A 27,019-nucleotide genomic window follows, 5' to 3' on the forward strand; every position below is an offset into this window, starting at 1 on the left:
AGATAATGATATTGCCCAAGATGATTCCTCAAATGAGGGGAGTAAACATGATACTACATCATCCCCTACTGTGTCTACACCAGTTTTGCCCATACAGGAGGCCCCTAGTACATCTAGTGCGCCAATACTTATTACCATGCAACAATTAACGGCTGTAATGGATAACTCCATAGCAAATCTTTTATCCAAAATGCCTACTTATCAGAGAAAGCGCGATTGCTCTGTTTTAAACACTGAAGAGCAAGAGGGCGCTGATGATAATTGTTCTGACATACCCTCACACCAATCTGAAGGGGCCATGAGGGAGGTTTTGTCTGATGGAGAAATCTCAGATTCAGGAAAAATTTCTCATCAAGCTGAACCTGATGTTGTGACATTTAAATTTAAATTAGAACATCTCCGCGCACTGCTTAAGGAGGTGTTATCTACTCTGGATGATTGTGACAACTTGGTCATTCCAGAGAAATTATGTAAGATGGACAAGTTCCTAGAGGTTCCGGTGCCCCCCGACGCTTTTCCTATACCCAAGCGGGTGGCGGACATAGTAAATAAAGAGTGGGAAAAGCCCGGCATACCTTTTGTTCCCCCCCCTATATTTAAGAAATTATTTCCTATAGTCGACCCCAGAAAGGACTTATGGCAGACAGTCCCCAAGGTCGAGGGGGCAGTTTCTACTCTAAACAAACGCACTACTATTCCTATCGAAGATAGTTGTGCTTTTAAGGATCCTATGGATAAAAAATTAGAAGGTTTGCTTAAAAAGATTTTTGTACAGCAAGGTTACCTTCTACAACCAATTTCATGCATTGTTCCTGTCACTACGGCAGCGTGTTTCTGGTTCGAGGAACTAGAAAAGTCGCTCAGTAGAGAAACTCCATATGAGGAGGTTATGGACAGAGTTCACGCACTTAAATTGGCTAACTCTTTTGTTTTAGATGCCGCTTTGCAATTAGCTAGATTAGCGGCGAAAAATTCAGGGTTTGCTATCGTGGCGCGCAGAGCGCTTTGGCTAAAGTCTTGGTCAGCGGATTTGTCTTCCAAGACAAAATTGCTTAACATCCCTTTCAAAGGTAAAACATTATTTGGACCAGAATTGAAAGAGATTATTTCAGACATCACTGGGGGAAAGGGCCACGCCCTCCCACAGGATAGGTCTTTTAAGGCTAAAAATAAGCCTAATTTTCGTCCCTTTCGCAGAAACGGACCAGCCTCTAATTCTGCATCCTCTAAGCAAGAGGGTAATGCCTCACAACCCAAACCAGCCTGGAAACCAATGCAAGGCTGGAACAAGGGTAAGCAGGCCAAGAAGCCTACCACTGCTACCAAAACAGCATGAAGGGATAGCCCCCGATCCGGGACCGGATCTAGTAGGGGGCAGACGCTCTCTCTTTGCTCAGGCTTGGGCAAGAGATGTTCAGGATCCTTGGGCGCTAGAAATAGTTTCTCAAGGTTATCTCCTGGAATTCAAGGAACTAGCCCCAAGGGGAAGGTTCCACAGGTCTCACTTATCCTCAAACCAAATAAAGAGACAGGCATTCTTACATTGTGTAGAAGACCTGTTAAAGATGGGAGTGATACATCCAGTTCCAATAAGGGAACAAGGAATGGGATTGTATTCCAATCTGTTCGTAGTTCCCAAAAAAGAGGGAACTTTCAGACCAATTTTGGATTTGAAGATCCTAAACAAATTTCTCAGGGTACCATCGTTCAAAATGGAAACTATTCGAACGATTCTACCCACCATCCAGGAAGGTCAATTTATGACTACCGTGGATTTAAAGGATGCGTACCTACATATTCCTATCCACAAGGAACATCATCAGTTCCTAAGGTTCGCTTTTCTGGACAAGCATTACCAGTTTGTGGCACTTCCATTCGGATTAGCCACTGCTCCAAGGATTTTCACAAAGGTACTAGGGTCCCTTTTAGCGGTTATAAGACCAAGGGGCATTGCAGTAGTACCTTACTTGGACGACATTCTAATACAAGTGTCGTCCCTGTCAAAAGCAAAGGCTCATACGGACATCGTCCTAGCCTTTCTCAGATCTCACGGATGGAAGGTGAACAAAGAAAAAAGTTCTCTGTCCCCGTCGACAAGAGTTCCCTTCTTGGGAACAATAATAGATTCCTTAGAAATGAGGATTTTTCTGACAGAGGTCAGAAAATCAAAACTCCTAAGCTCTTGTCAAGTACTTCATTCTATTCCTCGTCCTTCCATAGCACAGTGCATGGAAGTAATAGGATTGATGGTTGCAACAATGGACATAGTTCCTTTTGCACGAATTCATCTAAGACCATTACAACTGTGCATGCTCAAACAGTGGAATGGGGATTATACAGACTTGTCTCCGATGATTCAAGTAGATCAAAAGACCAGAGATTCACTCTGTTGGTGGCTGACCCTGGACAATCTGTCCCAGGGAATGAGCTTCCGCAGACCAGAGTGGGTCATTGTCACGACCGACGCCAGTCTAGTGGGCTGGGGCGCGGTCTGGGAATCCCTGAAAGCTCAGGGTCTATGGTCTCGGGAAGAGTCTCTTCTCCCGATAAACATTCTGGAACTGAGAGCGATATTCAATGCTCTCAGAGCTTGGCCTCAACTAGCAAAGGCCAAATTCATAAGGTTCCAATCAGACAACATGACGACCGTTGCATATATCAATCATCAGGGGGGAACAAGGAGTTCCCTGGCGATGAAAGAAGTGACCAAAATAATTCAATGGGCGGAGGATCACTCCTGCCACTTGTCTGCGATCCACATCCCAGGAGTGGAAAATTGGGAAGCGGATTTTCTGAGTCATTCCAGACATGGATCTGATGGCGTCTCGTCAGAACTTCAAGGTTCCTTGCTATGGGTCCATATCCAGGGATCCCAAGGCGACCCTAGTAGATGCACTAGTAGCACCTTGGACCTTCAACCTAGCTTATGTATTCCCACCGTTTCCTCTCATTCCCAGGCTGGTAGCCAGGATCAATCAGGAGAGGGCCTCGGTGATCTTGATAGCTCCTGCGTGGCCACGCAGGACTTGGTATGCAGACCTGGTGAATATGTCATCGGCTCCACCATGGAAGCTACCTTTGAGACAGGACCTTCTTGTTCAGGGTCCATTCGAACATCCGAATCTGGTTTCCCTCCAACTGACGGCTTGGAGATTGAACGCTTGATTTTATCAAAGCGTGGGTTTTCAGATTCTGTAATAGATACTCTGATTCAGGCTAGAAAGCCTGTAACTAGAAAAATTTACCATAAAATATGGAAAAAATATATCTGTTGGTGTGAATCCAAAGGATTCCCATGGAACAAGATAAAAATTCCTAAGATTCTATCCTTTCTACAAGAAGGTTTGGAGAAAGGATTATCTGCAAGTTCTCTAAAGGGACAGATCTCTGCTTTATCTGTCTTACTGCACAAAAGACTGGCAGCTGTGCCAGATGTTCAAGCATTTGTTCAGGCTCTGGTTAGGATCAAGCCTGTTTACAGACCTTTGACTCCTCCCTGGAGTCTAAATCTAGTTCTTTCAGTTCTTCAAGGGGTTCCGTTTGAACCTTTACATTCCATAGATATTAAGTTACTATCTTGGAAAGTTTTGTTTTTGGTCGCTATTTCTTCTGCTAGAAGAGTTTCAGAGTTATCTGCTCTGCAGTGTTCTCCGCCCTATCTGGTGTTCCATGCAGATAAGGTGGTTTTGCGTACTAAGCCTGGTTTTCTTCCGAAAGTTGTTTCTAACAAAAACATTAACCAGGAGATAGTTGTACCTTCTTTGTGTCCGAATCCAGTTTCAAAGAAGGAACGTTTGTTACACAATTTGGACGTTGTCCGTGCTCTAAAGTTCTATTTAGAGGCTACTAAAGATTTCAGACAAACATCTTCCTTGTTTGTTGTTTATTCTGGTAAAAGGAGAGGTCAAAAAGCGACTGCTACCTCTCTTTCCTTTTGGCTTAAAAGCATTATCCGATTGGCTTATGAGACTGCCGGACGGCAGCCTCCTGAAAGAATCACAGCTCACTCCACTAGAGCTGTGGCTTCCACATGGGCCTTCAAGAACGAGGCTTCTGTTGACCAGATATGTAAGGCAGCGACTTGGTCTTCACTGCACACTTTTGCCAAATTTTACAAATTTGATACTTTTGCTTCTTCGGAGGCTATTTTTGGGAGAAAGGTTTTGCAAGCTGTGGTGCCTTCCGTTTAGGTAACCTGATTTGCTCCCTCCCTTCATCCGTGTCCTAAAGCTTTGGTATTGGTTCCCACAAGTAAGGATGAAGCCGTGGACCGGACACACCAATGTTGGAGAAAACAGAATTTATGCTTACCTGATAAATTACTTTCTCCAACGGTGTGTCCGGTCCACGGCCCGCCCTGGTTTTTTTAATCAGGTCTGATGAATTATTTTCTCTAACTACAGTCACCACGGTACCATATGGTTTCTCCTATATATATTTCCTCCTGTCCGTCGGTCGAATGACTGGGGTGGGCGGAGCCTAGGAGGGACTATATGGCCAGCTTTGCTGGGACTCTTTGCCATTTCCTGTTGGGGAAGAGAATATCCCACAAGTAAGGATGACGCCGTGGACCGGACACACTGTTGGAGAAAGTAATTTATCAGGTAAGCATAAATTCTGTTTTTTGTGTTATTTTTCACACACACACACACATTGTACTTTAGACATGGATTCTCAGCTCCTGTTATATGTTACTGCCAAAGAATATGTGTTCACCAACATCTCCTGAGTACACCTATGCATAGGTTTGTTGGATTGTTTGGAGGGTGCAATGCCAAATGTCTGACATGCGTTTGTGATTTTTTTTCACATTTAACGTATTTTCTTTGCCTATCGTCTTTTTGGGGGTCTTTTTACATACCCCAATTTATTTGTTTTCTATGAATGTGCATATATTTGAAAAGTTGACACCCCAAGGTATTGTATATGGTGTGCTTTGATGCCTTTGATGCAACCGTTTTAGCCAAAAAAATTGGAGAAAGTGTATGGTGGTAATTTTTCAATTTTCATAGTACACCTATGTCCTCCATTCATAAGTTTGCCAGGATTTTGTCACAATTTTATGACTTGTGATTTTAGTTATTAAAAGTGAGAGTATTTCTTCTTATAGGCCTATTATTAGTTTGGAGCCTATCACATACCCCATTTTTATTTATTGCCATCAAAGTGTATATTTTTGAAATTTTGACACCCCAAGGTATTGTATATGGTGTGCTTTGATGCCTTTGAAGCAACCGTTTTAGCCAAAAAAATTGGAGAAAGTGTATGGTGGTAATTTTTCAATTATCATTTTTATACACACATTGCTTTTTGACTATGATTTAGGAGAGACTGTTGTGAAAAAAAAAAAACCACTCCAGGTTGTTTTCTGCAAGGCACCCTGAGTACACCTATGTCCCCCATGCATAGGTTTGACAGGGGTTTTGGAAAAAAAGTAATAGTGAAATATTAAAATCTGGCACAGTAAAAGTAAAAAAAAAACATCCAAAAAAAAACACCTCTTGGTACAGATTCTGCATTTTTTTGTGGTTTCTGCTTTACGGCAGTAGGGTTGATTTTAAAAATAAAATGGGTATCCCCAACTCTGCTCTCTCCCATCACCGCCTGAGGAGCAGGTGCATCTTAGTACAAAATCCCCGAAATGATCTGGAGCTGAAACTGTAAAAAAGTCTGTTTCATTCCGGGGTTTACTTTTTTGAACAACAAAAAAAGCATTGTGGGTTGCAATCTGCATTAGGTAAATTGCAACCTTTTTGTACCAGGCCCTTGTCTTCCGCATAATTAGGTAGGGCTGCAGCAGCTGCTCTGCCAGATCAACTCCACCCATATGCCGGTTATAAGACTTGATGCACACTGTCTTCCTTATGATCTCAGCTCTGCCACGTACAGAGACCGCCACCGTCCTCTCTGTGTTGATGGTGGTAAGAAGGTATACATCCTTCTTGTCTCTGTACTTAAGTGCCAACAGCTCCTCTTGGCGCAGAGCTGAGGTTTCCCTCCTTCGTAGCCGGGTGCGTGCAAGTTGTCCTGGAAACCTGTGCAGTTCTTTTTAATTGTACCGCAAGCTACTGTATCAAAGCAATACAGTAGTTTGAACTAAAGGACACTTGTATAAAAATTGTCTAAGTACATGTGATACCCTTTGTTCATTAGGGGTAATATCAGGTCCCAGACAATCTTGTCAGTGGTTCCCATATGTTCTGGGCAACCTGGAGGGTGAAGGTGGCTATCCTTTTCCTCATACACCCGGAAGGCCTGAGTATACCTAGTCTCGCTCTCACAGAGCTTATACACCTTTACTCCATACCTGGAGCGCTTGGAATGAATATACTGCTTGAATCCCAGCCTTCCCTTATACTTCATCAGGGATTCATCAACGCATATATTCCTTCCTGGTGTTTAAGCCTCTGCAAACCTGGCAGAAAAGTGGGTAATCAGGGGGCGGATTTTATACAGCCTGTCAAATTGTGGATGCTCCCTAGGGGGGCACAGGTTTTGTCGCTGAAGTTCATGAAATGCAGAATCATTTCATACCTCTTCCTCAACATACTCTGGGAGAAAATGGGGGTAGAGCAGATGGGGCTACTGCTCTAGTAGGAGTGAATGGAGGGTTTCTTTATGATGCCCATCAGCATAGTCAATGCCCAGAATTTTTTAAATTCTGGCACATTGATGAGGGCCTATTGCTGCTTTGCCAAATATGTTCCAGACTTTGCAGCACGGAATTTATGGGCATATAAATTAGTTTGGGCTACAATGTTCCCCAATATATCATCGCCCAGAAACTGTTGGGGGCTAAAACCTGCCACATCTATATTTATGCCAGGATTTGCTGTGAAGGGTGGGATATCTGGCCTCTGGAGATGAGGCGTTACCCACTCTTCAGCGGCAATGGCAGCAATACGCCTCCTTCTGGCAGGGGGGCTAACAGCCACAGATACATCACTATCAGTTGAGACTGCATCAAATGATGTATCTGAGCATATGGCAGGGTCAAAATTGGGGTCTGAGTCAGACATAGAGGCATCTGACTCTGACGCAAGGATGGCATATGCCTCCTCAGCACTATATGTTTTCTGTGACATTATTGTATCTGTCACAGAAAAAAAAAATACTAAAAAAAAAAATCCACACAAAATTTACATTTTAATTAAATTAATGAACTAAATGGCTCTGAAAAGAGCCTTTGGGTTTTTAAAAAATTACAACAACAAAAATGAACCCCTAAAAAAATGCAGACCGCAAAAAAGTGCAGCTATGCTACTGCCAGTGATTTGTAGTGATCACTGGCAAGCTAGGGGTTAATGGCTCTGAAAAGAGCCTTTGGGTCTCTCAATTTTTAACAAATAAATTAAATTAATTTCTCCTAAACACAGGTCTCTCTCTCTCTCTCTCTCCAACAAAATCGCAAGTGAGGAGAGGGAGGGAGTTCCACATTGATCAGAGTCAATATTTACAAATATTGACATGATCAGACAAATGGGGTATTTTATTATAAAAAAAAAATTGTGTGGGAGGCTTAGATTTGGTGACCCTGGCCTGCCCCTATGATGAGGCAGGCTAGGGACACCCCAGAGGCCCCATGATGCACTGGGCATCACCATCTTGGAAGCCTCATGGTGGTGGTGGGGCTATATGGGGCTTTTTATTTTATGTAAAAAAAACATTTTTTATTATTTTTTTTTTACTTTTTTTTATTGAGGTTATGAGGATTGTACAACATAAATGAGGCATCATAAAACATAAATAACAGGAATACAGAAAACCTTTTACAAGAGTAATGTAGCACAATGTTTTTTTCTTTTTTTTTTTTTTTTTTTGAGCTAGCATTTGAAACCTCTTTTTTATATTATTTTTACGATTGATTCCTCTTTGACTTAGAAGGTCACTTTTGGACCTATGGAAACTAATGAAATCTATAGGGAGGAAATTAGCTTCTGGAATGGTCACTTTTGAACCTGAGAGTTGGAGGGTGGGGGGAAGGGAAAATCAGCAGGCAAGAGCTGCTCTGTAAGAAGGTAGGAGGGAGAAAAAAGGGCCTTAATATAATACTCAATATTAGGGGCAGGATGGAGTGATTTTAAACAAAACTCTATAACAGAGGACTAGTATACTCTAATAGCCATATCTAGGTAGATGGATAATAAGTAAGTCTAAGAGGGAATCAATGGGGTGGCGAGGCGAGTAAATTAGCATATCTCTGGCAGAGAAGTCATCTTTCTTTGAAGTAGTGCTTAATGAGGAAATTGGCAGTTATAGGGACTCACAAAGAAAACAACATCATAGCGCATTGCAATAAACCGGTATCTTGTACCGCTAATTTTATAAAATCTGATATGCACAGTTCCAGAAGCTTAGCTATTTATAGAGCAAGTGGGTAATTCAAAACGCATGGTAAGTTTGATAGGGAGTGAAGTATGTTAGAACACAAAAGTCTTGGGGAGTATATTGTCTAAGTTGACATGCGGGAACTTGCAAGGAAGGGATCTTTTAACGGAAGGGAGGGGGCATGGAAATCTACATGGCGCAAAGGCCATTAGGGGCTGCTACTGAAAACTATATCAGAATAGTGTGACACTCATTCAGGGTATATCAAAACACAAATATAATAGGGGCTTCAGAATGGAGCATGAGCATATTTACCTGTAAGGAGTAGTATTATATAAGATAAATGTCCAGATCACAGGTCACAGTGTTAGCAATATATTATACTTTCACACAGCTCCTACATCCAGATCAAGTTTAGTCCTATAATATACCCCATAGGAACCACAGGAAACATAGGAGAGCTAAGATGTATTTGGCATAAGATAGTACACAGGGTACATGTTTCAGGCAGATCTAAATTCTTAGGGTGAATGTGTGAAATACCTGTACAGTTAGACTGAACCCTGGGACAACATACTATAACTTCTCCTGTGAAATTTAGGGAACAAGTGGAATGGAAGGCTAAGAAAATGTCTCCAAAGATAATTTCTAATGATGTATCATAGCTGTGATGAGAGTATGCAAGGGTTTATACAGTCTGACCATGAGTGCCATCTAATGATAACTTTGTGTACAAGATAACCAACTGATTCTACATATAATTTCTGCTAGAATTTTTTGCCCCCACATAAGAGCACAATTAAATAGATATGTATTCATGTTAAGAGGCAATCTGTCAGCCCGCCACACAGTAAGGCATATCAAACACTCCAACCAGGAAACAAATAACATATAATAGTGTAAAAACAGATGCAAATGTCCACATTCATAGATTAACCCTTAATTTTGTGCATAACATGCATAACTAAGCCTTTTCTGAGTCTAACCCACACCGGAGCGGCCCCGGTCTGAACCGCTATAATATATGTCGCACTCTTTGCCGATTCTTGTGACGAGAGCTATATATACCCGGGAGAGCTCTGTCTTGAGCCTATCTAGTGAGATAGACATCAAAGTCTTTCTTCTCCTGCGATGACTCAGGGGCAGTGTGACTCTGAAGAAACCCCAGGTGACCCGAGCAGGAGCCGGCCGCATCCCCCGACCAGGACACCGGAGATGGGAAGGAGTTTATCATTTCCCCAATTGGGGTTGGAATAGAGATAGGTGGTTGAGGGCAAGTCAAACATTCTGTGTCTGAGAGCAAAATGGCGCTCAAAGTCCCGGGTTCCTTTGAGGCTATATCGAAGTGGAACAAATGGACTGCTATAGACGCCTCTGGAGTACGTGCATAGAGTCCTGCTGTAATATCGTCCGGGGTGTGTACAAGCTTATCTGGTCGACTGGAGAAGCTCTGATTGTCAAGTAGGTGATGCGTAGCTGGGTTAGAAGTAACATACTTAGCTTGTGGAGATCAGACGCCATCTTGTATACGGGCTTCCATGATGCAAGCTTTGAGACCAGCAAACCCAATGTCCATCCTCCGACCTAAATCAAGGAGCAGAGTTTCAATGGCAAGTTGTGGATCCTCCATCCTGCAAGTCAGTATGTAGATAGGCCCGTTGCACCCGGAAGACCGGGGGGGGGGGTTAGATGATGAATTATAGGCCGTCTCCTTATCTAAGCCGGCATGTGAAGTAGAAGTCCAAGATGTGCAGGCTTTTAAAAGTAGAGTCCTCTGGATGAGAAAGTTCTCCAGTTACACACTCGGGTTGCCAAACATAAATCTTGAGAAGGCTGAAGGAGATAGTGCAGGCTCAAATGCGGAGAACGGCCAAAAAGTTGTTACTGGCTAGTTCAGATCCTGGGTAATAGCATAAGCTTATCTAAGTTCAGTTCAGGGTTACCAGATAATAAATAACAAATTGCTGTAAATAAAGGATGAAATAATAGCCGTATAGCTTGTAAAACTTGTAAATTAGATGTATAGCCCCAGGAGCTTCATGAAAAGCGACCGATCATGGCCTCTTCCTAGCCACGCCCCCCTTTTTATTATTATTTTATTACTAACTAAGTGCCTCGACCCACTGAGGCACTTAGCACACAAGCAGAGCATCGGAATCCTGTCCGATCGCTTCTGATGCTCTGCTACACTGCTGGGCTCCATGTGGAGCAAAACCGGAAGTGATCACTCGTGGGGGAGTGATCAATCCGTTCCCGGCACTCGGGAACAGTCTTGCAGGATGCCTTGACATCGAGGCATCACTGCAATACTGTTAGAGTGGCTTCCAGCGCTCAGTTTAGCAGAGGACGTATGCCGTACGTCCTCGGTCGTTAACTGTATTTTTTGGAGGTCGTACGTCGTCGGTCGTTAAGGGGTTAAACATGCCTACAAAACTATAGCAAGTTTAGGAGAACTTTTGTTTGGGATGGAAGAGAGTGCATTGGGTTCCATCTTGTATACATCTCATTTGTGGAATTGCTGCTGAAACATATTGAGACTATGATAATGAGATCACTCCAGGCTGCTATACTGTGGATTGGTCTTGCTATTGTTCAGTGAGATCCATACTTGAAGCTAAGTATATATATATTTATTGTGATGGACTCCGGCTACCCCGACTGGGTAGCTCCGCCAAAGTAGTCCTTCCTGTACCTGGAACTTGTAGCTATAGCGAGGAGAAAGAGATTATAGCAAGTGCCCACCCTAATATTCAGACAAGACCAATATTAAAGTGAAACACAAACAGACTTTATTGGGAAAACCACACAGCTTATATACACATTCTTATCTTGATAAGAGCTTTATCTGATCCCGCCATTCCTGCCCCTCCAGACAGGCTGGCACCATAGCAGCCATAGTAACAGAGACCCAACAGTATCTATGTCCCGGGGGGAGCCCCAAGCCGATCCTGGGGGAGTGACGGCCCTTTCAGGGTGTAGTTGGAGAGCTCCTGGTCCCCAGATGCCACAGTCCAAAAAGTGACATGATCCGTTACTGGGGACCGGAGTGACAGCCTGGCAAAGGTATTCAGGAACAGCCTAAGGTGGGGGTGTCCAAAATCCCCGGTTCCCAAGCAAGCTCCCACTCAGAACTCACCCCAACCCCTGTCCACCAAAGGCCTATCAAATCCCTAAAAGAGCGGAGCTCTGGGGCAAAGGGTCTTGGGAGTGACCTAATGTTCAGCGGGTACCACTAGCAAGCCCAACCGGCGAGTAATTCCATAAACATGGCAAGGCATAAAGGGGCCAAGTGGCAGAGATCAGCTCTTTCCGTGACAATGTGCAATCAGGGTAACAATAGAAGCTGGTGGGGACACAATAATCCACAATATGGGGATGAGGTAGCCTTGGTAGCCTGGTATCCGTGACATATATCAATTGCTTAATTTTTGTAACATGCTTTTATTAACATTTTACATTGCTTAAAGGGACAGTCTAGTCAAAAATAAACTTTCATGATTCACATAGGACATGTAATTTGAAATAGCTTTCCAATTTACTTTTATCATCAATTTTGCTTTGTTCTCTTGTTATTCTTAGTTGAAAGCTAAACCTAGGTATGCTCATATGCTAATTTCATAGCCTTTGAAGGCCGCCTTTTATCTGAATGCATTTTGACATTTGTTCACAGCTACAGGGCATTAGTTCATGTATGCCATATAGATAACATTGGGCTCACACTCGTGAAGTTACCTAGGAGCCAGCACTGATTGGCTGAAGTGCAAGTCTGTCAAAAGAACTGAAATAAAGGGGCAGTCTGCAGAAGCTTAGATACAAGATAATCACAGAGCTAAAAAGTATAGTAATATAACTGTGTTGGTTATGCAAAACTGGGTAATGGGTAATAAAGTTATCTTTTTTAAATAATAAAAAATATATTTTGTGTTGGTGCTCCCTTTCCTAGTGCTAAACCACAAACTTTGTTGTGGCGCACAAATAGTGCTGAAAGCCAGAAACAGTCACTCACAAAAAAAATACTGGAATTAATCTTAACTTTAAATAGAAAGATGTACAAATGGTTAGACACAGATTTAGCACAGTGTTAAATGGCTTGGAAATAAGAGTAAAAGATCTTTAATTAGTTACATAAAATATCTATTGTTATTTATTTATTTTTGTTTTGTGTTGAGCTAATCAGTTTTACTCATTTTAAATGGACAGTCAACTCCAAAATGTTTATTATTTAAAAAGATAATCTCTTTTTCCATCTAAAGGGGAGGAGAGTCCACAGCATCATTCATTACTTGTGGGGAATTCAGAACCTGGCCACCAGGAGGAGGCAAAGACACCCCAGCCAAAGGCTTAAATACCTCCCCCACTTCCCTCACCCCCCCCCAGTCATTCTTTGCCTTTCGTCACAGGAGGTTGGCAGAGAAGTGTCAGAAGATTGAAGATAGTCTCTTATGGAGGGTAGTACTCTTTGAAATTGGGGCTGGAATTTTAAGTAGTCCTGTCAGCCTCTCAGTGAGAGCATGGGTGAAAGTTAGAGTCCGGAGCTGCAGGGGGAGTTCTTAACAGCTCCTTAAAGTGAAGGTCCATTTTAATAAATTAGTTCCTGTTTTTTAATAATCCTATTAATAACAAGGGCACTTTAATTCATCAAAATTGACATTTCACTGTTTTCTTCAAAAACTTACCTTTTAATCCTGAATGCCGCTCCAGCGATTTCCCCCGGCCGTCGGAAGCCTCTGCAGACGTCAGAAATGACGAATCGGGCTTCCTCCAATCACAGCTTCCCCCCCCCCCTTCGGGGGAATCTTGGCCTGATGCAACACTGTGATTGGAGGAAGTCGGATTCGTCATTTTGGACCCGCGAAGACGGCTTGCGACGGGCGGAGGAAGTGCTGGAGCGGCTGCCAGGCTTAAGAGGTAAGTTTTTGAAGAAAACAGTGAAATGTAAATTTGGATGAATTAAAGTGTCCTTGTTTTTAATAGGATTATTAAAAACCGGACACTAATTCATCAAAATGGACTTTCACTTTAAGCAATCAGCGTTGACGATTTATTTTCGCTGCCTGCTTTTTTTCTCTCAAGTCCATGTCAGGAGCGACGCTACTAACCTGTCACGCTTGAAGGGCCGTGTTCCTGTTCCACGGCCTAGATTCTGGTAAGATTGTTTCATTTTTTATATACATAATGATAATGCAAGAAGATAGGGTCACAGTGTGATGCCTTTTATCTTTATAGAATCTAGGGTTAATACCCCTGGAATGGGGATTATTGAACAGTGAGGGTTTGTACGTAATGTTATGTATTGTGTCACTGCTGTGATATGTGTGAGATGAGGCTCTGGCAATGGAAAGATGTTTCAGCACACAGGGTTTGTTTTTCAGCCGGCGGAGGCGGTAGCCAGAGCTGTGACATATTGGTGTGAATCCCTCTCTGAGATGGTCGAGAGGGAGACTCCCCTTGAAGAGATACAGGATGAGGGTAGCTAATTCTTTCATTTGTGACGCCAATATGCAGATTATTTGCCTGAATGCAAAAGTATCAGGTTTTTTCATTCTAACCCGTAGGGCTCTATGGCTGAAGTCATGGTCTGCGGACATGACATCTAAATCTAGGCTTCTATCCCTTCCTTTTCAGGGAAAGATCCTTTTTGGTCTAGGACTGGACTCGATCATATCCACAGTCACAGGAGGCAAGGGATCCTGCCACAGGATAAGAAGGTTAAACCTTAGGGATCTACTTTTCGTCCGTTTCGTTCGGACATGGCCCATCGCCAGCAGCCTGCAGCGAAGACGGAGCAGTCCAAGGGATCATGGAAGCCAGCTTAGTCTTGGAATAAGTCACTCAAACAGAACAAGAAGCCCGCAGAGACTAAATCAGCATGAAGGGGCGGCTCCTGACAAGTCAACGGACTGAGTGGGGGGCAGATTATCTCTCTTCTCAGAAGCATGGTTACAGGATGTTCAGGACCCTTGTGTTCTGGAGGTTTCAAATCTCATCCACCAAGGGGCAGATTCCTCCTGTCAAGCCTGTCTTCAAGACCAGAGAAGAGGGACGCCTTTTTAGAATGCGTGAGGGATCTTTCTTCATTTGGAGTAATTGTACCAGTACCTCCAGCAGAGAGGGGTCTAGAGTACTATTCAAACCTATTCTTGGTCCCAAAGAAGGAAGGCACGTTCCGCCCGATTCTGGACCTCAAATGTTTAAACAAATTTCTGACAGTTCCATCATTCAAATGGAAACGATCAGATATATTCTGCCCCTAGTTCAAGAGGGACAGTTCATAACAACAATAGACTTGAAGGATGCCTACCTTCATGTGCCAATCCAAAGGGATCATTTCATGTTCCTGAGATTTGCGTTTCTGGACCAACACTTCCAGTTTGTAGCCCTTCCCTTCGGTCCTCTAGGGGCACTGCTTGCAGTGGCCAAATCCAGAGGCATTGCTGTGGCGCCCTATCTGGACAACATCCTAGTCCTAGTCCTCCAAACTCATGGATGGAAGATAAACTCAGGAAAGAGTTCCCTGGTTCCCAGCAACAGGGTGGAATTCCTGGGCACGATAATAGAGACTATATCCATGAGGATATTTCTCACAGATCAGCGACGCAGAAAGATTGCATCCACCTGTCTTGTCCTTCAGTTCTCCTTGAGTCCCTCTGTGGCTCAGTGTATGTAGGTAATAGGGCTCATGGTATCCAGCATCAATGTAATTCCATTTGCCAGGTTCCACCTCAGACCTCTTCAGCTATGCATGTTGAGATAGTGGAATGGCGATCACTCAGACCTATCCCAACAGATCTCTCTGGACGATCAGACAAAGGAATTCCTCTCTTGGTGGATCCGTCCGGAACAACTGTCCCAAGGGACATCCTTCCTGAGACCGTCCTGGGAGATTGTGACCATGGCAGGATGGGGAGCTGTTTGGGGTGCCAGGATGGCACAAGGAAAGTAGTCTCGAGAGGAGTCTCTCCTTCCGATCAATATTCTGGAACTGCGAGCGATCCACAATGCTTTGAAAGCTTGGCCTCTCCTGGGGTCGTTCAGCTTCATCAGGTTCCAGAAAGACAACATTACCTCGGTGGCCTACATCAACCACCAGGGGGGGTCGAGAAGCTCCTTAGCAATGAAGGAGGTATCTGGGATATTGGAATGGACAGATTCCCACTACTGCTCGCTATCAGCAATCCACATTCCGGGTATGGACATCTGGGAAGCGGATTTTCTCAGCAGACAATCCTTCCTTCCGGGGGAATGGTCTCTCTCTACCCCGAAGTGTTTGCGGTGATCTGTCACAGATGGGGGATGCCGGAGATAGATCTCATGACGTCCAGACTCAATTGCAAGCTACCCAGATAGGGGTCGCGGTCCAGGGATCCCCAGGCAGAGCTGGTCAATGCCTTGGCGGTACCTTGGAGGTTCAACCTAGTTTACATTTTTCCACCGTTGCCACTTCTACCTCGTGTAGTGGCCCGCATCAAGCAGAAGCAAGCTTTGGCTATACTGATTGCTCCGTCGTGGCCGAGGAGGTCGTGGTTTGCGGACCTGGTGGGGATGTCCTCTTCTCCGCCATGGAGGTTACCCTGTCGCAGGGATCTGCTGGTTCAGTGTCCCTTCCAACATCAAAATCTAGATTTTCTGAGGCTGACTGCGTGGAGATTGAACTCTTAGTCTTAGCCAAGAGAGGATTCTCTGAGAGTGATTGATAGTCTTGTTCAGGCCAGGAAGCCGATCACTCGGCGCATCTATCATAAGGTGTGGAGGACTTGCTTGTCCTGGTGTGAGAAACATGGATATCCTTGGCACAAGGTTAAGGTATCTAGGATTCTGTCCTTTCTCCAGGATGGGTTGGAGAAGGGGCTTGCCGCTAGTTCCTTAAAGGGACAGATTTTGGCGTTATCTTTTTTGTTGTACAATAGGCTCGCTGAGCTTCCTAAAATTCAGTCTTTTGTTCAGGCTCTGTCTAGAATTATGCCTGTCTTTAGACATTCTGCTCCTCACTGGAGCTTTAACTTGGTTCTTAAAGTGTTGCAGAGGGTTCCGTTTGAGCCTATGCGCTTTATTGACATTAAGATTCTTTCTTGGAAGGTTCTCTTCCTGTTGGCTATTGCATCGGCACACAGAGTATCTGAGTTGGCGGCCTTGCAATGTGAGCCTCCTTATCTGTTTTTACACGCTGATAAGGCTGTTCTTCGCACTGGTTTGGGATTTCTTCCCAAAGTTGTGTCTAACCGTAACATCAATCAGGAAATAGTTGTTCCTTCTTTGTGTCCTAACCCTTCTTCCTCTGCGGAGAAGTTACTTCATAATTTGGATGTGGTTTGAGCCTTAAAGTTTTGTCTTCAGGCTACGAAGGATTTCAGACAGACTACATCTCTTTTTGTAGTGTATTCAGGGAAACGCAAGGCGCAGAAAGCCTCTTCCACTTCTTTGTCCTTTTGGTTGAGGAGCATGATTCGCTTAGCTTATGAGACAGTGGGACATAAGCCTCCTCAGAGGATCACGGCTCTTTCAACTAGAGCTTTGGCTTCTTCTTGGGCCTTTAAGAATGAGGCCTCTATGGAGCAGATTTGTAAGGCGGCCTGGTCCTCCTTACATACTTTTACTAAGTTTTACAAATTTTACGTTTTTGCTTCATCAGAGGCTTTTTTTTGGAGAAAGGTTTTGCAGGCTGTGGTGCCCTCGTGTTAGGGTCCTCCTCCCTTTTTACCCTCCCGTGTATCATTGTGTCCTCTAGAGCTTGGGTATTTGTTTCCCGCAAGTAATGAATGATGTCGTGGACTCTCCTCCCCTTTAGATGGAAAACATAAATTATGCTTACCTGATAATTTCATTTCCATCGTGGGGAGGGGAGTCCACGGCTCTCGCCCGTTTCTCCGGCTGGCGGACCTAAATTTTGTTTTGTTCTTCTGGCACCATTTATACCCTGATATTTCTCCTAATGTTCCTGGTTCCCTCTGCAGAATGACTGGGGGATGAGGGGCATGGGGGAGTTATTTAAGCCTTTGGCTGGGGTGTCTTTGCCTCCTCCTGGTGGCCAGGTTCTGAATTCCCACAAGTAATGAATGATGCCGTGGTCTCTCCTCCCCACGATGGAAATGAAATTATCAGGTAAGCATAATTTATGTTATTACCCATTCGCCAGTTTCTCCTGTTAAGTGTGGTCAGTCCACGGGTCATCATTACTTCTGGGATATTAACTCCTCCCCAACAGGAAGTGCAAGAGGATTCACCCAGCAGAGCTGCTATATAGCTCCTCCCCTCTACGTCACACCCAGTCATTCTCTTGCACCCAACGAATAGATAGGATGTTTGAGAGGACTGTGGTGATTATACTTAGTTTTATACCTTCAATCAAAAGTTTGTTATTTTATAATAGCACCGGAGTGTGTTATTCCTTCTCTGGTAGAATTTGAAGAAGAATCTACCTGAGTTTTTTCTATGATTTTAGCCGGAGTAGTTAAGATCATATTGCTGTTTCTCGGCCATCTGAGGAGAGGTAAACTTCAGATCAGGGGACAGCGGGCAGATTAATCTGCAAGAGGTATGTAGCAGCTTATTATTTTCTGACAATGGAATTGATGAGAAAATTCTGCCATACCGATATAATGTAAACTCAGCCTTAAATGCAGTAGCAGCAACTGGTATCAGGCTGTCATGTATGTATATTTTACACTTCAGTATTCTGGGGAATGGCACTTCACTGGAAATATACTGTATGCATAAGACTTTAGCCTAATTTGCAGGGACTAGCAACAGGCTTTTTAATAACACTTAATTTATTTATGTTAAACGTTTTTTGCTGGCATGTAAAATCGTTTAATTTTCTGAGGTACTGGGTGAAAAAATGTTTTGGGCACTATTTTTCCACTTGGCAGTCGTTTTTATTTAATTTATGACAGTTTACTGATCTCTCTCACTGTTGTGTGTGAGGGGGAGGGCCCTTTTTTGGCGCTTTTGCTACGCATCAAAAAATTCAGTCAGAAGTTTATTGTTTTTCCTGCATGATCCGGTTCATCTCTACAGAACTCAGGGGTCTTCAAAACTTGTTTTGAGGGAGGTAATCACTCACAGCAGAGCTGTGAGATTGTAGTTGACTGTGATAAAAAACGTTTATTTCTGTATTTTTTTTCTGCTATCAGGGTTAATTATCCTTTGCTAATGGGAGCAATCCTTTGCTAAAAGTGTGTTTTTTACAAAGATTTGATGCTATAACTTTTCAGTTTATCAATTTTCAACTGTCATAACTTTTTCTGTGCTTCTTATAGGCACAGTACGTTTTGCATATTATAGTAAATTACTTGAAAAGTATTTCCAAGTTGCTAGTTTATTTGCTAGTGTGTTAAACATGTCTGATTCAGAGGAAGATATCTGTGCTATATGTGCTAAAGCCAAAGTGGAGCCCAATAGAAATTTATGTACTAACTGCATTGATGCTACTTTAAATAAAAGTCAATCTGTACAAATTGAACATATTTCACCAAACAACGAGGGGAGAGTTATGCCGACTAACTCGCCTCACGTGTCAGTACCTGCATCTCCCGCTCGGGAGGTGCGTGATATTGTAGCGCCGAGTACATCTGGGCGGCCATTACAAATCACATTACAGGATATGGCTACTGTTATGACTGAAGTTTTGGCTAAATTACCAGAACTAAGAGGTAAGCGTGATCACTCTGGGGTGAGAACAGAGTGCGCTGATAATATCAGGGCCATGTCAGATACTGCGTCACAATTTGCAGAACATGAGGACGGAGAGCTTCATTCTGCGGGTGACGGTTCTGATCCAAACAGACTGGATTCAGATATTTCAAATTTTAAATTTAAGCTGGAAAACCTCCGTGTATTACTAGGGGAGGTGTTAGCGGCTCTGAATGATTGTAACACAGTTGCAATACCAGAGAAATTGTGTAGGTTGGATAAATATTTTGCGGTACCGTCGAGTACTGACGTTTTTCCTATACCTAAGAGACTTACTGAAATTGTTACTAAGGAGTGGGATAGACCCGGTGTGCCGTTCTCACCCCCTCCAATATTTAGAAAGATGTTTCCAATAGACGCCACCACACGGGACTTATGGCAAACGGTCCCTAAGGTGGAGGGAGCAGTTTCTACTTTAGCTAAGCGTACCACTATCCCGGTGGAGGATAGCTGTGCCTTTTCAGATCCAATGGATAAAAAGTTAGAGGGTTACCTTAAGAAAATGTTTGTTCAACAAGGTTTTATATTGCAACCTCTTGCATGCATTGTGCCTGTCACGGCTGCAGCAGCATTTTGGTTTGAGTCTCTGGAAGAGACACTTGAATCAGCTCCATTAGATGAGATTACACACAAGCTTAAAGCCCTTAAGTTAGCTAACTCATTTATTTCGGATGCCGTAGTACATTTAACTAAACTTACGGCTAAGAATTCCGGATTCGCCATTCAGGCACGCAGAGCACTGTGGCTAAAATCCTGGTCAGCTGATGTTACTTCTAAATCTAAATTGCTTAATATTCCTTTCAAAGGGCAGACCTTATTCGGGCCCGGGTTGAAAGAAATTATCGCTGACATTACAGGGGGTAAGGGCCATACCCTGCCTCAAGACAGAGCCAAACCTAAGGCTAGACAGTCTAATTTTCGTTCCTTTCGTAATTTCAAAGCAGGAGCAGCATCAACTTCCTCTGCACCAAAACAGGAAGGAGCTGTTGCTCGCTACAGACAAGGCTGGAGACCTAACCAGTCCTGGAACAAGGGCAAGCAGGCCAGGAAACCTGCTGCTGCCCCTAAGACAGCATGAATCGAGGGCCCCCGATCCGGGAACGGATCTAGTGGGGGGCAGACTTTCTCTCTTCGCCCAGGCTTGGGCAAGAGATGTCCAGGATCCCTGGGCGTTAGAGATCATATCTCAGGGATACCTTCTAGACTTCAAATCATCTCCCCCAAGAGGGAGATTTCATCTGTCAAGGTTGTCAACAAACCAAATAAAGAAAGAGGCGTTTCTACGCTGCGTACAAGATCTTTTATTAATGGGAGTGATCCATCCGGTTCCGCGGTCGGAACAAGGACAAGGGTTTTACTCAAATCTGTTTGTGGTTCCCAAAAGAGAGGGAACTTTCAGGCCAATCTTGGATTTAAAGATCCTAAACAAATTCCTAAGAGTTCCATCGTTCAAAATGGAAACTATTCGGACAATTTTACCCATGATCCAAAAGGGTCAGTACATGACCACAGTGGATTTAAAGGATGCTTACCTTCACATACCGATTCACAAAGATCATTACCGGTATCTAAGGTTTGCCTTTCTAGACAGGCATTACCAATTTGTAGCTCTTCCATTCGGATTGGCTACGGCTCCAAGAATCTTCACAAAGGTTCTGGGTGCTCTTCTGGCGGTACTAAGACCGCAAGGAATTTCGGTAGCTCCGTACCTAGACGACATTCTGATACAAGCTTCAAGCTTTCAAACTGCCAAGTCTCATACAGAGTTAGTACTGGCATTTCTAAGGTCGCATGGATGGAAGGTGAACGTAAAGAAGAGTTCTCTCTTTCCACTCACAAGAGTTCCCTTCTTGGGGACTCTGATAGATTCTGTAGAAATGAAGATTTACCTGACAGAAGACAGGTTAACAAAGCTTCAAAATGCATGCCGTGTCCTTCATTCCATTCAACACCCCTCAGTAGCTCAATGCATGGAGGTGATCGGCTTAATGGTAGCGGCAATGGACATAGTACCCTTTGCACGCCTACATCTCAGACCGCTGCAATTGTGCATGCTAAGTCAGTGGAATGGGGATTACTCAGACTTGTCCCCTACTCTGAATCTGGATCAAGAGACCAGAAATTCTCTTCTATGGTGGCTTTCTCGGCCACATCTGTCCAGGGGGATGCCATTCAGCAGGCCGGACTGGACAATTGTAACAACAGACGCCAGCCTACTAGGTTGGGGCGCTGTCTGGAATTCTCTGAAGGCTCAGGGACTATGGAATCAGGAGGAGAGTCTCCTACCAATAAACATTCTGGAATTGAGAGCAGTTCTCAATGCCCTTCTGGCTTGGCCCCAGTTAACAACTCGGGGGTTCATCAGGTTTCAGTCGGACAACATCACGACTGTAGCTTACATCAACCATCAGGGAGGGACAAGAAGCTCCCTAGCAATGATGGAAGTATCAAAGATAATTCGCTGGGCAGAGTCTCACTCTTGCCACCTGTCAGCAATCCACATCCCGGGAGTGGAGAACTGGGAGGCGGATTTCTTAAGTCGTCAGACTTTTCATCCGGGGGAGTGGGAACTTCATCCGGAAGTCTTTGCCCAAATACTTCGACGTTGGGGCAAACCAGAGATAGATCTCATGGCGTCTCGACAGAATGCCAAGCTTCCTCATTACGGGTCCAGATCCAGGGATCCGGGAGCGGTTCTGATAGATGCTTTGACAGCACCTTGGACCTTCGGGATGGCTTATGTGTTTCCACCCTTCCCGATGCTTCCTCGATTGATTGCCAGAATCAAACAGGAGAGAGCATCAGTGATTCTAATAGCGCCTGCATGGCCACGCAGGACTTGGTATGCAGATCTAGTGGACATGTCATCCTGTCCACCTTGGTCTCTACCTCTGAAACAGGACCTTCTGATCCAGGGTCCCTTCAAACATCAAAATCTAATTTCTCTGAAGCTGACTGCTTGGAAATTGAACGCTTGATTTTATCAAAACGTGGTTTTTCTGAGTCAGTTATTGATACCTTAATACAGGCTAGGAAGCCTGTTACCAGAAAGATTTATCATAAGATATGGCGCAAATACTTATATTGGTGTGAATCCAAGAGTTACTCATGGAGTAAGGTTAAGATTCCGAGGATATTGTCTTTTCTACAAGAAGGTTTAGAAAAGGGTTTATCCGCTAGTTCCTTAAAGGGACAGATTTCAGCTCTGTCCATTCTTTTACACAAACGTCTGTCAGAAGTTCCGGACGTTCAAGCTTTTTGTCAGGCTTTAGCTAGGATCAAGCCTGTGTTTAAAACTGTTGCTCAACCATGGAGTTTGAACTTAGTTCTTAATGTTTTAAAGGGTGTTCCGTTTGAACCCCTTCATTCCATTGATATCAAGCTGTTATCTTGGAAAGTTCTGTTTTTAATGGCAATTTCCTCGGCTCGAAGAGTCTCTGAGTTATCTGCTTTACATTGTGATTCTCCTTATCTGATTTTTCATTCAGACAAGGTAGTTCTGCGTACTAAACCTGGGTTCCTACCTAAGGTGGTCACTAACAGGAATATCAATCAAGAGATTGTTGTTCCATCTTTGTGTCCTAATCCTTCTTCGAAGAAGGAACGTCTGCTACACAATCTAGATGTAGTCCGTGTCCTGAAATTTTATCTACAGGCAACTAAGGATTTTCGACAAACGTCTTCCCTGTTTGTCGTTTATTCTGGTCAGAGGAGAGGGCAAAAAGCTTCGGCTACCTCTCTCTCTTTTTGGCTTCGTAGCATAATACGGTTAGCCTATGAGACTGCTGGACAGCAGCCTCCTGAAAGAATTACAGCACATTCTACTAGAGCTGTGGCTTCCACTTGGGCCTTTAAGAATGAGGCTTCTGTTGAACAGATTTGCAAGGCTGCAACTTGGTCTTCTCTTCATACTTTTTCCATATTTTACAAATTTGACACTTTTGCTTCTTCGGAGGCTGTTTTTGGGAGAAAGGTTCTTCAGGCAGTGGTTCCTTCCATATAAAGAGCCTGCCTGTCCCTCCCGTCATCCGTGTACTTTAGCTTTGGTATTGGTATCCCAGAAGTAATGATGACCCGTGGACTGACCACACTTAACAGGAGAAAACAAAATTTATGCTTACCTGATAAATTCCTTTCTCCTGTAGTGTGGTCAGTCCACGGCCCGCCCTGTTTTTTATGGCAGGTCTAAAAAAAAATTTAAATTATACTCCAGTCACCACTGCACCCTTTGGCTTCTCCTTTCTCGTTGTTTCTTGGTCGAATGACTGGGTGTGACGTAGAGGGGAGGAGCTATATAGCAGCTCTGCTGGGTGAATCCTCTTGCACTTCCTGTTGGGGAGGAGTTAATATCCCAGAAGTAATGATGACCCGTGGACTGACCACACTACAGGAGAAAGGAATTTATCAGGTAAGCATAAATTTTGTTTTTGCACAGCCTACATGGTTATATTAAAGGGGCATTGTACACTTGATTTTTCTTTGCATAAATGTTTTGTAGATGATCCATTTTATATAGCTCTGGTAATGTTTTTGTAAAAATGTATAGTTTTTCTTTTTTTTCTTTTATGAATATTGAGCTGATTTTCAGACTCCTAACCAAGTCCCACAGTGTCAGATGTATACACGCATTCTGTTTGTTATCTGTCTTTTCATATGTAGGGAGGGGGTGGTCTGCTCGTATTGTTTCCCCAGTCCCTTTAACTGGGTGTCCCAGCCAAACCTTATTAAAAGTGCTAAACTGGAAGATTCTAAGTTTTTAAAAGGATTTTTAGATCAGTGTCTGTGCATATTCTTCTTTATAATAGTGTGTATTACATGCAATTATATGAAAATTGGTGTATACTGTCCCTTTAATATACTTTTTACCTCTGTGAATGACTGTGAAGCGTCTTCTGACAGCCCTCGGATCACATGACTTTTGTTTATTATCTATTAACTTGCATTTTAGCCAATTAGTGCTGTGTTGTGCACAACTTCACGGGCGTGAGCACAATGTTATCTATATGGCTCACATAAACTTGCAGTCTCCAGTTGTGAAAAGCAAATAAAAAAGCATGTGATAAGAGGCTGTCTGTATTTGCTTAGAAACAGGCATTTTAGAGATTTAAATGTTATAAAGTATATTAATATAAGAATGTTGGCTGTGCAAAGCTGGAGAATGGATAGTAAAGGCATTATCTATTTTGGTTTGACTGTCCCTTTAATCTTTTTGTGCCCAAGCAGAGTGATTCCTAAATCCTAATTTGTTTATGATGCTCAGATACAGGTGTTGGTCACATATCATTTGCAGCATTTTTCTCTTTAACTATGAACTGTACATTAGAGCTCTCTCCTCTGTCTTTCCTCTTTTCTCTCTTTCTGTGTGTAGGCTCCTGTTACTGTGAAGATCACGTACAATACACATCACTGCGTTTACCAGCAAAGCAGAAACATTCTAAGAATATCTGACAAATTCAGTTGCTGAACAAGACAATGTCTGACAAGACCGAGAACCAAACCTCAGACCTTCCTGATGCACATGGAGGTAAGCAGGACGTCACGTGCATGTCACCTGGTTTTGTCATCACAATGGGATAATATTTACAGTAACCAACCAGAAACCCCAGTGATCTGAACCTTAAATGGACATAAAACCCAAAATATTTAATTCATGAATCAGATAGAGAATATAATTTTTAGCACCATTCCAATTTACTTCTATTATCTAATTTGCTTCATTCTTTAGATATTCTTTGTTGAAGAAAAAGCAATGCCCATGGGTGAGCCAACCACACGAGGCATCTGTGTGCAGCCACCAATAAGCAGCTACCGAGCCTATTTAGATATGCTTTTCAACAAAGGATATCAAGAGAATGAAGCAAATTAGATAATTTAAGTAAATTGGGAAGTTATTTAAAGGGCCAGTAAACCTAGCAAATAATGTTATATAATTCTGCACATATTGCAGAATTATATAACATTAGCTTAGGCCAGGTTTCTAAAGCAAATTGTTAGATAGAGATTTTGTAAAGAAAACAGAACGCCGCTCCTGGCTCTTCTGAGCGGCTCTATTTTCTTCTAAGCACATCTGGGCACGCTATCTAATCACAGCTGGCCCTATCACGCTATTAAACTCAATGTAGCTCGCTACCAGAGCGGGAGCGAGCTACATTGGTTTTAATAGCACGATCGTGCAGAATTATATTACATTATTTGCTAGGTTTACTGGCCCTTTAAAATGGCTTGCTTTTTCTAAATCATGAAAAAAAATATTTGGGTTTCATGTCCATTTAAAGGGACATAATGCTCAGTAATGTGCTCGTGATGTACACTTGTCTATACTGCGCAGGATTTAAAACCTTTACCCTTGTTAACAATAAGATCAGCACCAGGCGAGAACGCTCATTGTTAGTTTGTGCTTAGAGGGACATGAAAGTAAAAATTAAACCTTCATGGTTCAGACAGAGACTATTATTATGACTATTCACTTTTATTATCATATTTACTTCTGTATCTTTTGTTGAAAAGCATATGTACATACCCACAGCAACAGCAGTGCACTACTGGGATCTAGATGGTGATTGGTGACCACACACATTAGTCTCTTGTTATTGGCTCACCAGGTGTGTTCAGCTAGCTCACAGTAGTGCACTGCTGCTCTGGAGCTGACTTTAACTATGTGTTTAATCCTTTTGCAAGGTTCAAACACATAGTTTTATGCAAGCAACAGTGCAATAATACAATGCTGTAACATATTAGAGCATTTTCTTTTTGCGTTTCTATATCTCTTTAAATGGGGGCTAATCTCTGTGCACAGTCTGCTTATTATACCCACTAATCAGCGCGTCTATTAGTGCTGAGATCAGCACCAGGCGGTTGCACATGATCTGATGTTATGTGCAAAAAATGAGCATCTCCTCCTCCTTCAATGACACTTGTATTGACCAATCTTTTAACAGCGTTATTAGCTATTCAGCCTCCTGCACACTGACACTTCTATTAGTATAGTCTGCTTAGCCCTGTATTGTGGATATCCCAAACCACAACTCTTACGTGTGTACAAGGATACAAGAGGAAAATAGGCATAATGCTTTCCCCTTGCTCAGTAACCTTTTATTATATCACTCATGTAAAACCTGACAGCGCACTGGTATAAAACAAGATCCTTTACCAGAGAGCGCCATTAGCATGATACACACTGTTTATTAACACACATTTACCAATCAGAAGGCTTCAACATGGAGCCTCCCTCTTATTAGTTAAAGGGACACTAACGTCAAAATTAAACTTTCATGATTTGGATAGAGCATGCAATTTTAAACAACTTTCCAATTTACTTCTGTTATCAAATGTGCTTTGTTCTTTATATATATTAAATATTTTATTAATTTTCAAAATAGTAAACAAGTGAACAACAAATGATAACACAAATACAGAGTATTCAATTTGTCACAAAGATTGGGAAAAGAAAAGGGTTGAAATCATACACATTGATTAATATGCCACAATTTGTCACATACAAAGTATTATAAGTCTAAAGATAGTCTTATCCAGGGTGTTTCCGGCTGAAAGCTTACAATGTCCCATTCTACAAGTATAGCATTCACAGAACTTTTTGTTCCCACAAGAAGAAAACATCAGCAAAAAAGTCTTGCTTTCCAATATATACATAATGTATTCTTTCTAACTCCAATACATAGTTGACTTCATTTAGCCACATAGATAGTGTAAGGAGCACGTTCTTCTTCTATAGTCTGGGTATTAGGCGCTTTGCACAGTTAATCATACAGTGAAATAATCGTTTTCTATATATACAAGATATATGTGGTGTATTGTTAAGCAGAATAGTAGTCGGTGTAAGTGTAATCGAAGTGCCCAAGACGATGTTAATGCTCCTGGAGATGTCTGACCAAAAAGTGCGTAGGAGGGGACAGGACCACCAAATATGAGACAATGTACCTACTTCGCCACAGTGTCGTCAGCACAGTGATGAGGAGTTTGGAAAAATACTGTGAAGGCGGTG

General features: G+C 42.9%; 1 protein-coding gene across 1 annotated transcript in view; it reads left to right on the top strand.

The window, feature by feature from the left end:
- The window catches only part of LOC128656987 (gastrula zinc finger protein XlCGF17.1-like), a 159,078-nt gene that overhangs the window by 31,391 nt on the left and 100,668 nt on the right, over positions 1-27,019 (top strand). The window contains exon 3 of the mRNA XM_053711196.1: positions 24,386-24,541. Coding sequence (XP_053567171.1) covers positions 24,490-24,541 — 52 coding nt within the window. The 5' untranslated portion in view covers positions 24,386-24,489. The remainder of the gene's footprint in view (positions 1-24,385; positions 24,542-27,019) is intronic.

Source organism: Bombina bombina, chromosome 4 (assembly GCF_027579735.1).
Source record: "Bombina bombina isolate aBomBom1 chromosome 4, aBomBom1.pri, whole genome shotgun sequence".
Taxonomy (NCBI): domain Eukaryota; kingdom Metazoa; phylum Chordata; class Amphibia; order Anura; family Bombinatoridae; genus Bombina; species Bombina bombina.